Source organism: Bombina bombina, chromosome 6, assembly GCF_027579735.1.
Source record: "Bombina bombina isolate aBomBom1 chromosome 6, aBomBom1.pri, whole genome shotgun sequence".
NCBI classification, from domain to species: Eukaryota; Metazoa; Chordata; class Amphibia; order Anura; family Bombinatoridae; genus Bombina; species Bombina bombina.
Genome location: NC_069504.1, coordinates 92,980,980 through 92,996,956, shown reverse-complemented (window position 1 = coordinate 92,996,956; position 15,977 = coordinate 92,980,980). Strand labels below are relative to the sequence as shown.

The 15,977-nt window shown below is 34.9% G+C and overlaps 1 protein-coding gene across 4 annotated transcripts in view; it reads right to left on the bottom strand.

The window, feature by feature from the left end:
- Window positions 1–15,977, bottom strand: part of CACNA2D1 (calcium voltage-gated channel auxiliary subunit alpha2delta 1) — a 1,258,723-nt gene that overhangs the window by 138,493 nt on the left and 1,104,253 nt on the right. For all 4 annotated transcript variants that reach the window (XM_053716513.1, XM_053716514.1, XM_053716515.1 and 1 more), the window contains 3 exons: window positions 11,993–12,064; window positions 11,776–11,847; window positions 11,446–11,507 (listed from right to left, as the gene is read on the bottom strand). In XM_053716513.1, coding sequence (XP_053572488.1) covers window positions 11,446–11,507; window positions 11,776–11,847; window positions 11,993–12,064 — 206 coding nt within the window. The remainder of the gene's footprint in view (window positions 1–11,445; window positions 11,508–11,775; window positions 11,848–11,992; window positions 12,065–15,977) is intronic.

Here is a 15,977-nt window from a genome sequence, read left to right as displayed (position 1 = left end):
ACTGGCAAACCACTGTAAGGCAGGGATTCAACAAAGAGTTCCCTAAAATCAATACATTTATTTTCCACTACAATGGCCATTTAAATGTAAAATTAATTTAAATTCTGGCTTTCTACATATATCCTATTAAACAAATGCAAGTTCATTTTCTTTTTCTAAAAACTAAAAAAGCAAGGAAAGTAATTATATGCATACACTGATAATTTATTACCATATACCAAATTTATATTCATGCACTAAAAATGAATTACCATTCAACATTTAATTAAAGGAACAGACTACACCATAATTTTTATTCTTTAAAAAGATAGATAATCCTTTTATTACCCATTCCCCAGTTTTGCATAACCAACATAATTATATTAATATACGTTTTACCTCTGTGATTGCCTTGTATCTAAGCCTCTGCAGACTGCCCCCTTATTTCATTTCTTTTGATAGACTTGCATTTTAATCAATCAGTGCTAACTCCTAGTTAACTCCATGGGCATGAGCACAATGTTGTCTATATGACACACATGGCCTAACGCCCTCTAAGTGTGACAAAATGTATTCAGATAAGAGGTGCCTTCAAGGGTTAAGAAATTAGCATATGAGGCTACATAGGTTTAGCTTTCAACTAAGAATACCAAAAAAAAGCAAAGCAAAATTGATGATAAAAGTAAATTGGAAAGTTGTTTAAAATGATATGCCCTATTTGAATCATGAAAGCTTATTTATGACTAGACTGTCCCTTTAAGTTTCTTCAGATAAACATATAACTCAAAAAAAGTAAATGTAAATTCAGTAATATAACATGAGGTGGCAAATGTATACTGGACACACTCATGAGAATCCATTGTATAATTAAATAGTCACTTTATGTTTTTGTATAAAATATCAGGCACATTGTATGTAATCCTGTGTAATACAAAAACAAAGTAACCCTATTCCTTGACCTAGATAAACATAAGCAACAGTTTTTATTTTACTGAGGCAGCGTGCGCCTGACTCTAATTACAAATGTTTACAGCTTTAATAAGATATGAAATATGGTGTACAGTTGTGTACAATAAAACAAAGACTCAGAATAGCTTTTTACTGGAATATGCTACATAAAGTCATTAAATTATGGCTCAAAAGCACATAAGTAATTAAGTAGAAGACAAAGATCTGACCTGAAAAAAAAACAACCCTGGAAGTTTGCAAATGAGGGCTTGATTCAGAAGGCATTGGGAAATGTCAGACTACATCTGTTCTGAGTCAAACATCTTGTATGTTATTGGGTTCATTAAATCTCTTCCCCTCTGAGCACAGGTGGAGACATTTAAGTTAACTGCATCAGAGAAGGAAACACTTTACTGGCAACATAAGGTACCAACATCTATAGGAGTGCATAACAATGTTGTCATGGAAACAATACATTTAACTAATTTTTCTACTGCAATTCTAATGGCAATCAACAACATATTATAGCATTCATAATGTAACAGATGACTACATATAAATATTAAATGTCACCTATATTTCAAAGCATGATGGCAACAAATTGATGTGTCATAAATGGTAATATACTTGTCTTTTACACACACACATATATATATATATATATATATATATATATACAGTATATTTATATTTTTATATTTATATATATATATATATATATATATATATATATATATAGAGAGAGAGAGAGAGAGAGAGAGAGAGAGAGAGAGAGAGAGAGATAAATTCCAATATGCACAGCCACTAAACCATCACACGAAAATTAATATTTCAGTTCCAGTTTTAACAGAAATCTATTCTGTTACACTTTTTTTTTTTTTTTTAAATCATCATATTTACATAGATTATGCTTTTAACTGGTAAACTATCCTTTTACTATAACAATAATACTATATAAAAATAATACTATAAAAATAAATATTAATAAATACAATGCCAGCACATTTTCCAAATGCTTAATTTGTGAGCAAATATTGTAGAATTAATAATTTATTGTAGGTATTTTCTAAGCATGATGCTAAATAAAATTGTGAATTATTACTTTTATACATATGGTGATAGATTCTTAGGACAGTTTCGGTAGGAAATTAATTTAAATAATGAGTTTTCTATTAAAAATCAGAAAGTTCATTTCTATGAGTTGCACGGCATAAAAGCATGAAATCTATTTAAGCAAAATAATGGACTTAGATTTCCTAGATATTTTATATAAATGTAATATAGTCTCAAATTTATTTTTTAATTGTTTTATTCAGTCATTTTGAAAGCTATAGAAGGTCACACTGTACTTTTTTAAATTATTGTTTGTAATATAGTGCTAAAAATGTATAATTGAAAAACAGAATAAGAATTATTGTGATAATCCTTTATTTTGTCAGGTTTTATATTGCATAATGTGTAAATATTATTTAAAGGTTTTTCACATCTGTTAACTTCCAAACTACACCAGCAGCTGCATAAAATGATTAATGTGTCAAAGTACACTTGTGAAATGCCTCCCAATCTTTTTTTTTTTCAAAATATTTCTCCCAAATATGTAATTTTTGGAAAGAAATCACTTGCTACTCTATTAAAAATACAGCTTTAAAATGTGGCAGTGCCAGATTATCCAAAGGGACAGTAAGCATTAATAATGTTTTTACAATATGATAAAAAATGTACATTATGATGCTCCTTGGAGTGCACTAAATCAAAAAAACAATCAAAAAGGAACTTTTAGCCATTAAATGCTCCTTTGAGCATTGGCGTCACATTCTAGAGGGTGCAACATACCCAATCGTAGTTTTTACAGATCACAAAAATCTCCAATACTTACAAAGGAATAGAACCTTATCCGCCTGGAAATTGCGCTTCAGACTTTACTTCTCCCGTTTTGACTTTGTGATATCTTACCGCCCCGGTAAGAGGAATGGTAAGGCAGACACCTTATCCAGATGAGATCCCAGGCCTCTCATCCATAATAAGCCCACTACTGTTATTACAAGAACTAATTTCCTTGGTTTACTTATCAATCATCACCCTGAGATTAAAAGTTCCCAGGACACTGATACTTCTAAACCCATTCAACTACTACAACAAAAGGAGGATGGACTCTACTACTACAACACCCGTCTTTATGTCCCCCCTGCATTAGAACAGAGTTTCTTAAATCATCTCATGACTCACCGCTTTCTGGTCACTTGGGAGTCCAAAAGACTATAGACCTATTGCAACGGTATTGTTGGTGGCCCTCTATGGCTAAGTCTGTAAAGGACTACATCTCCCATTGTACAGTATGTGCCACTTCAAAACCCTCACATCAGTTGACTATGAGTCTATTGCAACCCTATCCAGTTCCTAAGTCACCTTGGACTGACATATCTATGGACTTCATTGTTGATCTCCCTAAGTCTTCTTCATACACTACTATTCTAGTGGTGGTTGACATTTTTTCTAAAATGGCACATTTCATACCCACCACAGCTCTTCCTACCGCACAACAATCTTCGGATTTATTTATAAAGGAAGTTGTTCGTCTCCATGGCTTACCCACATTGGTTCTCAGCGATAGGGGGACACAATTCACTTCCAAATTTTGGAGACAACTCTTCAATTCCTTACATATCTCTAAAAAACTCAGCACCTCATACCACCCACAGACCAACGGACAAATCAGTGGATTGAGCAATATCTTCGATGCTATTGTTTTAATTTTATAAATGTGTCCCAATTGGCTTCAAAATAACTTAAAGTACTTTTTAAGAATATGAAAAAAATGTACCATCTTTAATTTTAATAATAAAAACTGCATGAAGCAGTTTTATAGGGTTTAAGTAGTCGGGTGTGCGGTGAAAAGTGCCTTTATATACCGGTCTAGGGGAACTGTGTGTTCCTTGTAAATATATATGTATATGCTTTTATACATATATATTTATTTGTTAATATGTGTATATACACATATTAACACATAACTATATATGTATATATTCAAATACATATATATTTACAATCTGCTACCCATCGCTGAGTGACACCCCCTCAGTACTTCAGATAGAGCATACTAATTAAATTATTTACATTTACAAATCTTACCAATGTACTTCTTTTATCAAATTTACTTTGTTCACTTCTCTTGATATTCGTTGTTGTATGTGGGTAGGTAGGTAGATGGTATGTGTCTGAGCACTATATTTTAGCAGTTTATCAAGAATATTTTTAACATTACATCTTTTTATAATATTTTGAATTCTCACTCTAATGTGTTTTAATGGGAAGGGCTACAATGCAAATGGCAAAAACACTTCCCAGTTATCAGAATACAGGATATTCAAGAGAGTTTTAAAGTAATTAATAAATCCTGGGTTCTGACGTCTTGTCAAGAAGGCCAAATAAAGATGATTAATTCTGCTTATATAACACCAGAGAAACTGACTAAATGGTATAAAAAGACATGTTTTGTGTTCAAGATGTAATGCAGAAACAGGCAGATATATATCACTGTTTCTGGTCCTGCCCCAAAGTAAACCAGGTTTGGTGCAAAATCAATTACTGGATAAACACTATCTCAAGATTAGGGTTTGTCGGTTAGGTCAAAACATGTTTTTTTTCTGGTTAATTACTCAGTGGACTGTAAAAATGAAAATTTAGTCAATACAATCTGATACTTGTCCAGAATCTTATATTAAGAAGTTGGAAAGCTTTGCACGCACCTAGTTTCACAGTATTTAAAAAAGTGATAATTACTCAATTTACGCTTGAGAAAATTAATATACAGAATCCTAAAAACAGTCATTTGGAGTGCTTTTCTTCAAATGGGTAAGGGTAATGAAGTCACTCCCAGGCAATATTCAAGTTCCGTAAAACCTTTTATTAATTCAGAGTATGTACAACAAAATATTTACGCTGGTCATTTTCCTTCTGCTTGGGCAGGAGTGTGTTTTTTTTAAATGGGGACACCTTGGCCCCTTGAGAGTTATCTGGTAGACGGAGAGAGATGGGGGGATTAGGGACCATGGATCGTGGAGGTTGTTTTAGTTTAGAATTTGTGGGTCCCCCCTCAATATTATGTCATAGTAAAATATTTTTTTGATGTATTGGACAATATTGTATTATTAGGCTATATTTATGATGTATAATATGTAGACTTTATGACAGGCATCCCTCCATTTGTTCTTCTATTGATTAAAATAATTATGTATGCAACATGTAGTAACATTTTTGCAGGATGATGTCAAGGACACTTGAAAATATGTTAAGTCTTGAATTGTTGTTGCTTATTTGTACTGACTGTATATAAAAATCTGAATAAAAATTATATATAAAAAAAAGAATATTTTTAACAGTGTTATACATTGTGCAAATCTTCTATTTAAAATTTGTAAACTTTTTTTTTTTTAATCAGTGTTTCTAAACTCCAGACCGCAAGTATAGATAACAGGACAGATTGTCATGATATCTTAAGAGCACAGGTGAAATAATTGGCTGATCAGTAACCATGGTTATTGACCTGCTCTCAACCATCAGCTGATTATTTTATTTATAAGATAAATAGCTCATAAGGGATGGGTGAATGTAGCTAAATTGAAATTTGAATGTTAGAATGAATATTCCTTTGTATATTTGTTTTACACAATCAAATATCGATAAGAAAGACTTTTTTTAAATATATTTTTTTAATATTTTTATTTTGAATTTTGCTTTTGAATCAAATGTTGCTTTTGATTTAGAATGTTCATAATAGTTCAAATATAAACATTCAAATTTCAAATGTGTATATTCGATATATTATGAGAATTTGAAATTGAATGTTGACATTTCCAATTGTATAGATTAATCCGAATCGAAATCGAATATCAAAATTGTGAATCGCATAAATGAATAAGAAATCGAATATTCTACCTACAAGAAAGCATACATAAAATACAAATATTTAAACGAATATTACTGAATGTTAATTAAAATTCGAAATAACAATATTCAAAATCAAAATGTTAGAATGTTTGATGAACATTCAAAATTTGATTAATATGGACAAATTTCTAAAAATTAGTTTTAAATTTAAAATATTGCGAAATATTTGCCCATCCCTACAGCTCATACTCTAAAATTTGTATTTTTAAACTTCTTTGAGGTACCTTACAGTACCGACGAGACATCTTAAATAATCTCACCAGAGTTGGGCGCTTTAGATTTCTAGGCCCAGAATGAGAACAAAAAATCTGATTCTAATATGTGGATGAGAAATAGCACAAACTAATACATTCTGCTCCATCACCACGATATGAGGGTTTTGTTTATTTACTTTACTGTCTTACTCTTCATACACTTAATCCAAGTATTGCAGCATGCTCGGAATGTCTGAGCATCATCCCATAATGAAAACCACAATTTATACACATGTGCGTAAGCCACATCATGCTTTAGTAACCCAAAAAAGGGTTGAAAACAGGATTCTCCACTGTTGTATTTGTCTCATATTGTCATGCACAGCATAAATAAAGTACAACATGACTGCATAGTTTGGAATAAAACCAAATAAATATTTTCTGAGAAAAAGCAGAAGGAATTTCCCTAAGCGACCAACAACTGCAGCAATATTGTAAGATTATTTACGTCTTTATTTGAATCTTTATTTGTAATTACCATCTCTGGACAGAATGTTACAATGATATATACAACATCTTATTATAATCCATATATACATAGTAAAATATAAAACAGGAATCCCTTTCACATATTATTTATTTTAGCCTATTCTCTTTATATTAGAATATTAGATGTCAAAGTAAAATGTTTCAATAATGGAGAAGAAAAAAAACATTTATTCTAAGTTCTCATTTATATTTGTGTTTCATCATTCAATTCATGGATATTTGAAAAACTCTGCGCTCTTTCCACGGTATGCTGCATGCAAGGAGAGCTACAAAATGGCTGCAGCACTTTAACACAAGCTCTTTATTGTTCGTGGGGAGCACCCAAAGTCCTAATAAGTATTATTCTAAAGCAAAATAACTTCTTTAATGACCATTTAAAAAGACACAAAGGACAGATTAGCCTGATAATACGGACATGTATTTTTAAAATTACATTAGCTGTTTCATTATTGAAGAAAAGCGTGTAAAGATTTAAGGAATGTTTATCTAAAGGTCTCTAGGATGGCGAGATTATTTACAAATGCTGTCCAGACCTTCTTTTTCCCTGGTGGAATGATTTAAAACCACTTTTTATCCTGAAAACAGGGTGTCTCGCTAAGGGGCTTATACTGCATTTTTATATGAGAAGGAGATGCATAAATTTCACAATAAAAATAGTAATTTAAGAATCATACAAAACAAATAATTAGACTTGTGCATGATCGAAAAATTTGTTTTGTTTCGGTTCGGATCGATTCAGATTTTTTCGAAGTTTGGATCGATTCGATTTCGGAAAAATACGAATGAATTTGTTTCGGATTCATTTCGGATTCATTCGGATTCGAATAAATTCGACTGGATTCGGTTCGGAATTTCGGTATGTGTTAGGTGGAATATGCTGTGTATTAGACTAGTATTATGTACTGTATATTAGTTGTAACCCATAGTAGAGTCATATAACCTAATATACTGTACAATACTAGTGTAATCCATGGCCATCCGAATCTCCCGAATAAATCCGAACTAATTCGGATTTATTCGGTAGATTCAGCACTATTTTAATTCGGAAATTCGAATCGATCCGAATCTCCGAATTTAACGAATTCAGACGAATTTCTGAATCGATCCGAAACGAATCGCACATGTCTACAAATAATTGAATAATTCACAGGAAAACAATTGTATTGTTAAGGTGCATCAAAAATCGTAACAAAACTGTTCACCAAAAATTGTATTTTATCAAAAACATAAATTTGGATGTATATTACACAGGAATAAATTGTATTACATTTCCAAAGCATAAATCGTAATTTAAGTACACAGGATATGCAAAAAACACATCAAAATAAATTTGTACTTATAAGTACAAAATATAAAGCATACTTGTTATTTATTTGTTAAAGTGTAATTATAAAAACATTTCCACCCTACAGTTTTCACAGTTTTTTCTTGCAATGAAATGGTGGTGAGGTTGTGACAAAATATGTAAAATAATTAACCCTTTAAGGACACAGCTTTCAGTTTGCTCAATTGTTTTATGACGGAAAAATTCCGTCATATATCCTTAAGAGGTTAATACACTAATAAACAAAATACATGCTTACAAAAATATAGGTGATTATAAGATGTTGTATGCAGAAAGCAGTGCAATGTAATTTATATTGGCTGCAGGATTTAATTTTTAAAGTGCGCCCCTTACTCACTGCTAACTTCTCCCTACACAGCCTTTCCTTTAGATTTGTATCAGTGGGTCCAGTGATTTATATCTAGTGCTATGAATACGTTTTGCTGTTAAATATGTGGTTTACAATGTATGCTATCTATTATCCACTATATAACTATAAGTTTAACTTTACTCAAGATAGAGGTCATGTTTTGGAATCGCTGCCCAATACGGTAATTAATTAAATAATTCTTTTGTAATGGTGCATTATATATGGGCATGCCATAACTGATAGCATTCTTTGTACGTTATGCAGCCCACGGCCATCTCCAGATTAGTCTAATTACTATCTATGTATTTTTATGCATTTAGATGAATGTGAGGTTAACTAGTCAGCTGAGTTAGCTTACTATGTAAGACTTGGGCAATCATGCATTATACAGTGTGAAGTTTTGCATATGTGCACAGACTTGGCTTAATGCTTAATCAATGTAGTATTAGGTTAAATGAGTACTGCACTATGTTTAAAATAAGTAATTTTAAAATAAGTAATTTTTGCAAAATAGGCAAGTATATATAAATTCAAGTGCATCTAATGTGATAAATTAAAATGTTAATAATGTGTAGTGGATAAATGTTAGGACACTGCAGGTTAAGGCAGACTGATCACGATATTATGTTTAAGATTGAAATTTGGTCAGTAAAATATCAGTATCTAAATGTATTCATTGTGGCAAACTGAAGTTCATAAAGTGTTAATTATGTGAAGGGCGTACACCTGTGTTTATACCTATTTAAGGTATCACTAAACCCCATGACGGTAACTATGACTACGGGTAATACCTGAAATGCATCAGTGACGTCATCGGGCCCAGGTTGTAGCCTTTACACTTTTTAACTCGGCAGTAGCTGTTTGGTTTGTTCATATCTGGTGTGTTCTATGTTTTTAAGTAACCAAATAAACATTCTCCTTTTATCTTTGCCCTGGAGCCGGTCTGGGTTTTTTCTAAGTTGTGGAAGTGATGCGTTCATTAAGGATACCCATAGGGCACTTTTGGAGCAAAGGAATGGAAAGGAGGTCACGGAGAAGGTATAGTCTGCTATTATTCAGCAGTGGGACTGCTGTGGTTCAGTGGACAGGATCCTCGGCGATAAGAGCCAGCATTTAAATATACACAGAGGTAAGACAGTGAAGACGGACTGTATCCAACAGTAAGTGGCAACTATACTTATTATTATCAATATGAGGCTGATCGGATACTAATGCTATACGGATGGACACTATTATGTTTATATATGCATAAAGGTTAATGACCGTTATAAGTTTGAAACGTCTTTTTTACATTTCTGACAACTATAATTTGTCCAGCCTGTCCGGATTATGCTGCATCTTGTATAGCGAAATGTGTGTGTGTGAGGAGTTTATTTGAAACAAAATACATGCTTACAAAAATATAGGTGATTATAAGATGTTGTATGCAGAAAGCAGTTCAATGTAATTTATATTGGCTGCAGGATTTCATTTTTAAAGTGTGCCCCTTACTCACAGCTAAATTCTCCCTACACAGCAAAGTTTCTCTTTCCAGCAAGCTCCATTACTTTCAATGAGAGACACTAGCTGGGACTGCCCCTTTCTGAGATAATTCCACCAGGGCAGCCCCTGCAAGAGTTGGCATGAAAAACCACATCTGATCTGGCGAGGTATAGATAATCAGCCCCTTAGTGTCCATATAGTGATGTGTGCACATCGTGTAACCCTGTAATCCCTAAATTTCAACATTTTTAGCTTGTTACACTTGTAGTTAATAAATAACTGTCCATCATCAGAGAAAGTAATATAACAGGCTTTTACCCAAAAAGGCTATTAAACACATAGGTGAATTCCTGCTCGAGAGCTACAAGCCTTGAAACTTCTAAGCATATGGATGGTTAACCAGTTAGGAGTGGTAGCTCCATGACCCACCCATAATCAGTCTTGTTCTGCTCAGGAGTGGCCATACTTGCAGCTCCTAAGTGGGACTTATCTATATGTTTAACCCACTGGGATCTATTCCAGTCATTTAGAAAAACTTTCTAATGATTTTCTACAGAAAATCATCATTAAAGTCTATGGAGATTTTTGTAGGTAAATCAGTATAACTTTTTCTGAAGGATTGAAATCAACCCCATAGTTATCTAGTGTCAGTAGTGCACGAATAACATGTTGTTTTTGCATTTGAATTTCCCTTTTATGTCTATTTAAAGTAATAATGTCATAAATGCCTCCTGGCCTGGCAACATAATAACTATAGAATTAAATGGAGGACCAGTTGAGTGCTAGAACAATATACCTAATGGTAGTTGAAAATTCCTCATTGGGCTCCATGTACGAAGCAGCATAAGCTGCTCCGGAGCCCTTGTGGGGCAGGTTCACACATGCGAGCCTGCTTCCCGCAATGTAAGGTGGCGAAGAGAAATCACCCTGAACTCGCTCACTCAGGGTGATTGACAGATCCTTCTCTCATGCAATTGATTGCGCAAGAGAATGGGCAAGCATTATACACTCATTGGAGTGTGTAATGATGCATACGGGCCAGGCGACAAACAGATCTGCTGCCTGTATGCAGCGAAGACGAGTGGACAACTTCTAAAGTTGACAAACTTGTCTGCACGCCGATTAGTGTTCTTCTTTAGCAGGGGTGTTGCTAGATTCCAGAAATATTTTGAACAAAAGTTCAAGACAAAACATAGTGTCCCATAGCCAGATGCCATTGTGTTAAAGGATGACCTGGTGGAAGCACGTTGTTCATTGATATGCATCCAATGGGTATAGCTCTTTAAAAGGGAGAGGCACACTACTAACCAATGTAAAACTATCATTTAACCTAATTACTGTGAATATTTAGTAACAAAACAATTAATAGATCACTCAACCAAAAAAGTAGGATTAATAACACCACAGTCCTCAGCAGTACATGTAAACCATGGTGTTCTTTTAAATATTGTTTAAGACTAGATTAATAGAACTATAATAAAATATTGTTTTGAGATCAAATAAACTGAATATTCTTGGTTGATCTAGAACATTACAATGTAGTAAATAGTAAATAGTATATGCTAAGGTTATTGTGAAATTAGATACAGAAATATCAAGCATTTAATTAATAATATCATCCATAAAAGTAAAGATAAACATTTTACAACCTGTAGTCTGTTCCATGAACTGGACTCCAAGTATATGTTCGGTTTCCTCTGTCAATATACCTCTGGAAAACAACATCAGTTTACTTAAAAACAACTAGAAGTTTTGAAACAATGCAAAACAAAATAAAAAAAATAAATAAGAGGAGTCATTCATTAAGGCAGAAAAGTGCATATTGATGTCTGTTCCTCAACTGAAAAAAGAAAGAAAATTACCTTTATGTGGTAAAACTGGTCTAAATTATTACCTCCAAAATGCACCATTGCAGGTATTTTAGTAAAAATTAATTGAAAAAAATATGAAGTGACTTATTAACAGTTTTATTTTCTTACCTCATCTTGAGATTTAACTAGCGTTTCAAATGTCCGTTCACCATTTTCACCATCTATCATTTTATGACGGATCTAAAGGAATAGCCAGGAATAAGATATTTCAAAGAAGGAACATACTTAGACTGCATAATTTATAGTTGTGTAATGAAAACAGATTCAGTACCCAAATAATTTGGAGCCTTTTTTTGACCCTTAATGGCTTAGATTTCAGCTTTACCTCTACTTTGAATTCGTTTTCCAGTTCTGCATCAAGGAAATCCAGTGTTACAGGCTCCTGAGATTTTCGGTTCTGTGACAAAGGAATTGCAATATAAAATTTGCCTTGAACCTATAAATCTCTCAGTTGCTAAAGAATCAGCCTAATCTATTTAACAAAAAGGACTTACCACTTTGCATTTGCTGCGCTATGAAACAATAACCATTTAACAACAAAATGTTATATCAACAGATAGTAAAATAAAACATAGCTTAGTAGCAAGCAAAGGTAGAGCTAAGATCTATGCTTCTATTTCCATGCAAATGAGCAAGAGAGGTTGATTCATCTTTTACTGATCCCACTTATTAATTTACTATACAAAAATAATTGTGTGTGTAAAACTAAAAACATTACAATTAACGTACATAAACATGTCTAGAACAATATACTAAAGAGTCACAGGACTTGAACATAGAGCAAATACATTTTGTCCACACGTTTTAACTATTAAAATTTAGACTTTCATTGTAAGTCATTCCCTCAATTTTTTTTTAAGGGGCCACAAGTGTCATAATTAAACTTCCATGGCTTAATATGAATGACATTGTTATCAACTTTTTTGCAAACACAGTTGCCACATAGTTCTCAAGACACATGCACACTCCTTAGCCTATGTAGGTATGTTGTCATGAAGAGGAGTTACATTTAAAGGGATAATAAGCAGTGCTCCTTTAATAAAAAAATGTAATAAAATCAAAGTAAACATAAAAAGAAACAAATTGTATAAAAAAAGCAAGCAACTTACTAGTTTTTTGTGAGCACTTGGAAATTCACAAAGTAGCCACTGCTTGTAGCTAGATAAGATAGCTTAGGTTGCATTCTGCAAGTTTTGAGTGTGAGCAAATCTGACTCCCTGTTTATCTAGTCTATTCTCTTAAAGGAACAGTCTACACAAAAACTGTTATTGTTTAAAAAGATAGATAATGCCTTTGCTACCCATTCACCAGCTTTGCACAACCAACATTGTTATATTAATATACTTTATAACCTTTAAATCTCTACATTTCTGCATGTTTGTAAGCCACTACAGACAGCCTCTTATCACATGCTTTTTAGATAACATTGTGCTCTATCCTGTGGAGTTGTGTAGGGCACAGTTCTAATTGGCTAAAATGAAAGTCAATAGATAATAAATAAATAGCTATGTGATCAGGGGGCTGTCAGAAGATGCTTAGATACAAGGTAATGACAGAGGTAAAAAGTATATTAATATAACCATGCTGACTGTGCAAAATTGGGGAATGGGTAATAAAGGGATTATCTATATTTTTAAACAATAAACATGTTGGGGTAGGCTGTCCATTTAATACCAGCTCATGCTAATCTACACATTTGATGACATCAAGCTATAACTGTTTTCCTGCAGAGGCCACAGCCTCCTTGTAAGGCTGTGATAGGAATAATGGACACTGCACAAATGAAGTTTTAAAATAGAAATAAAAGGTAAAAACATAATTTATGCTTACCTGATAAATTCCTTTCTCCTGTAGTGTAGTCAGTCCACGGGTCATCCATTACTTATGGGATTATATCTCCTCCCTAACAGGAAGTGCAAGAGGATCACCCAAGCAGAGCTGCTATATAGCTCCTCCCCTCTACGTCATACCCAGTCATTCGACCGAAACCAAACGAGAAAGGAGAAACTATAGGGTGCAGTGGTGACTGGAGTTTAATTTAAAATTTAGACCTGCCGTAAAAACAGGGCAGGCCGTGGACTGACTACACTACAGGAGAAAGGAATTTATCAGGTAAGCATAAATTATGTTTTCTCCTGTTAAGTGTAGTCAGTCCACGGGTCATCCATTACTTATGGGATACCAATACCAAAGCTAAAAGTACATGGATGACGGGAGGGACAGGCAGGATCTTTACACGGAAGGAACCACTGCCTGAAGAACCTTTCTCCCAAAAACAGCCTCCGAAGAAGCAAAAGTGTCAAATTTGTAAAATTTCGAAAAGGTGTGAAGACCAAGTTGCAGACTTGCAAATCTGTTCAACAGAGGCCTCATTTTTAAAGGCCCAAGTGGAAGCCACAGCTCTAGTAGAATGAGCTGTAATTCTTTCAGGAGGCTGCTGTCCAGCAGTCTCATAGGCTAAACGTATTATGCTACGAAGCCAAAAAGAGAGAGAGGTAGCCGAAGCTTTTTGACCTCTCCTCTGTCCAGAATAAACGACAAACAGGGAAGAAGTTTGGCGAAAATCTTTAGTTGCCTGCAAATAAAATTTCAGGGCACGGACGACGTCCAGATTGTGCAGAAGTCGTTCCTTCTTTGAAGAAGGGTTAGGGCACAATGATGGAACAACAATCTCTTGATTGATATTCCTGTTAGTGACTACCTTAGGTAAGAACCCAGGTTTAGTACGCAGAACTACCTTGTCTGAATGAAAAATCAGATAAGGAGAATCACAATGTAAGGCCGATAACTCAGAGACTCTTCGAGCCGAGGAAATAGCCATTAAAAACAGAACTTTCCAAGATAACAGCTTGATATCAATGGAATGAAGGGGTTCAAACGGAACACCCTGTAAAACGTTAAGAACTAAGTTTAAGCTCCACGGCAGAGCAACAGTTTTAAACACAGGCTTAATCCTGGCCAAAGCCTGACAAAACGCCTGAACGTCTGGAACTTCTGACAGACGTTTGTGTAAAAGGATGGACAGAGCTGAGATCTGTCCCTTTAACGAACTGGCAGATAAACCCTTTTCTAAACCTTCTTGTAGAAAAGACAATATCCTAGGAATCCTAACCTTACTCCATGAGTAACTCTTGGATTCGCACCAATGCAAGTATTTACGCCATATTTTATGGTAAATTTTCCTGGTAACAGGTTTCCTAGCCTGTATTAAGGTATCAATCACTGACTCCGAGAATCCACGCTTTGATAGAATCAAGCGTTCAATCTCCATGCAGTCAGCCTCAGAGAAATTAGATTTGGATGTTTGAAAGGACCCTGAATCAGAAGGTCCTGTCTCAGAGGCAGAGACCATGGTGGACAGGACGACATGTCCACTAGATCTGCATACCAGGTCCTGCGTGGCCACGCAGGCGCTATTAGAATCACCGATGCTCTCTCCTGTTTGATCCTGGCAATCAATCGAGGAAGCATCGGGAAGGGTGGAAACACATAAGCCATGTTGAAGACCCAAGGTGCTGTCAGAGCATCTATCAGTACCGCTCCCGGGTCCCTGGACCTGGATCCGTAACAAGGAAGCTTGGCGTTCTGGCGAGACGCCATGAGATCCAGATCTGGTTTGCCCCAACGCCGAAGCAGTTGGGCAAATACCTCCGGATGAAGTTCCCACTCCCCCGGATGAAAAGTCTGGCGACTTAGGAAATCCGCCTCCCAGTTCTCCACGCCTGGGATGTGGATCGCTGACAGGTGGCAAGAGTGAGACTCTGCCCAGCAAATTATCTTTGAGAATTCCATCATCGCTAGGGAACTCCTTGTCCCTCCCTGATGGTTGATGTAAGCCACAGTCGTAATGTTGTCCATGATCCCTGAGCCTTCAGGGAATTCCAGACAACGCCCCAACCTAGCAGGCTGGCATCTGTTGTTACAATCGTCCAATCTGGCCTGCTGAAGGGCATCCCCCTGGACAGATGTGGCCGAGAAAGCCACCATAGAAGAGAATCTCTGGTCTCTTGATCCAGATTCAGCATAGGGGACAAATCTGAGTAATCCCCATTCCACTGACTTAGCATGCACAATTGCAGTGGTCTGAGATGCAGGCGTGCAAAAGGTACTATGTCCATTGCCGCTACCATTAAGCCGATTACCTCCATGCATTGAGCCACTGACGGGTGTTGAATGGAATGAAGGACACGGCAAGCATTTAGAAGTTTTGTTAACCTGTCCTCTGTCAGGTAAATTTTCATTTCTACAGAATCTATAAGAGTCCCCAAGAAAGGAACTCTTGTGAGTGGCAATAGAGAACTCTTTTCTAC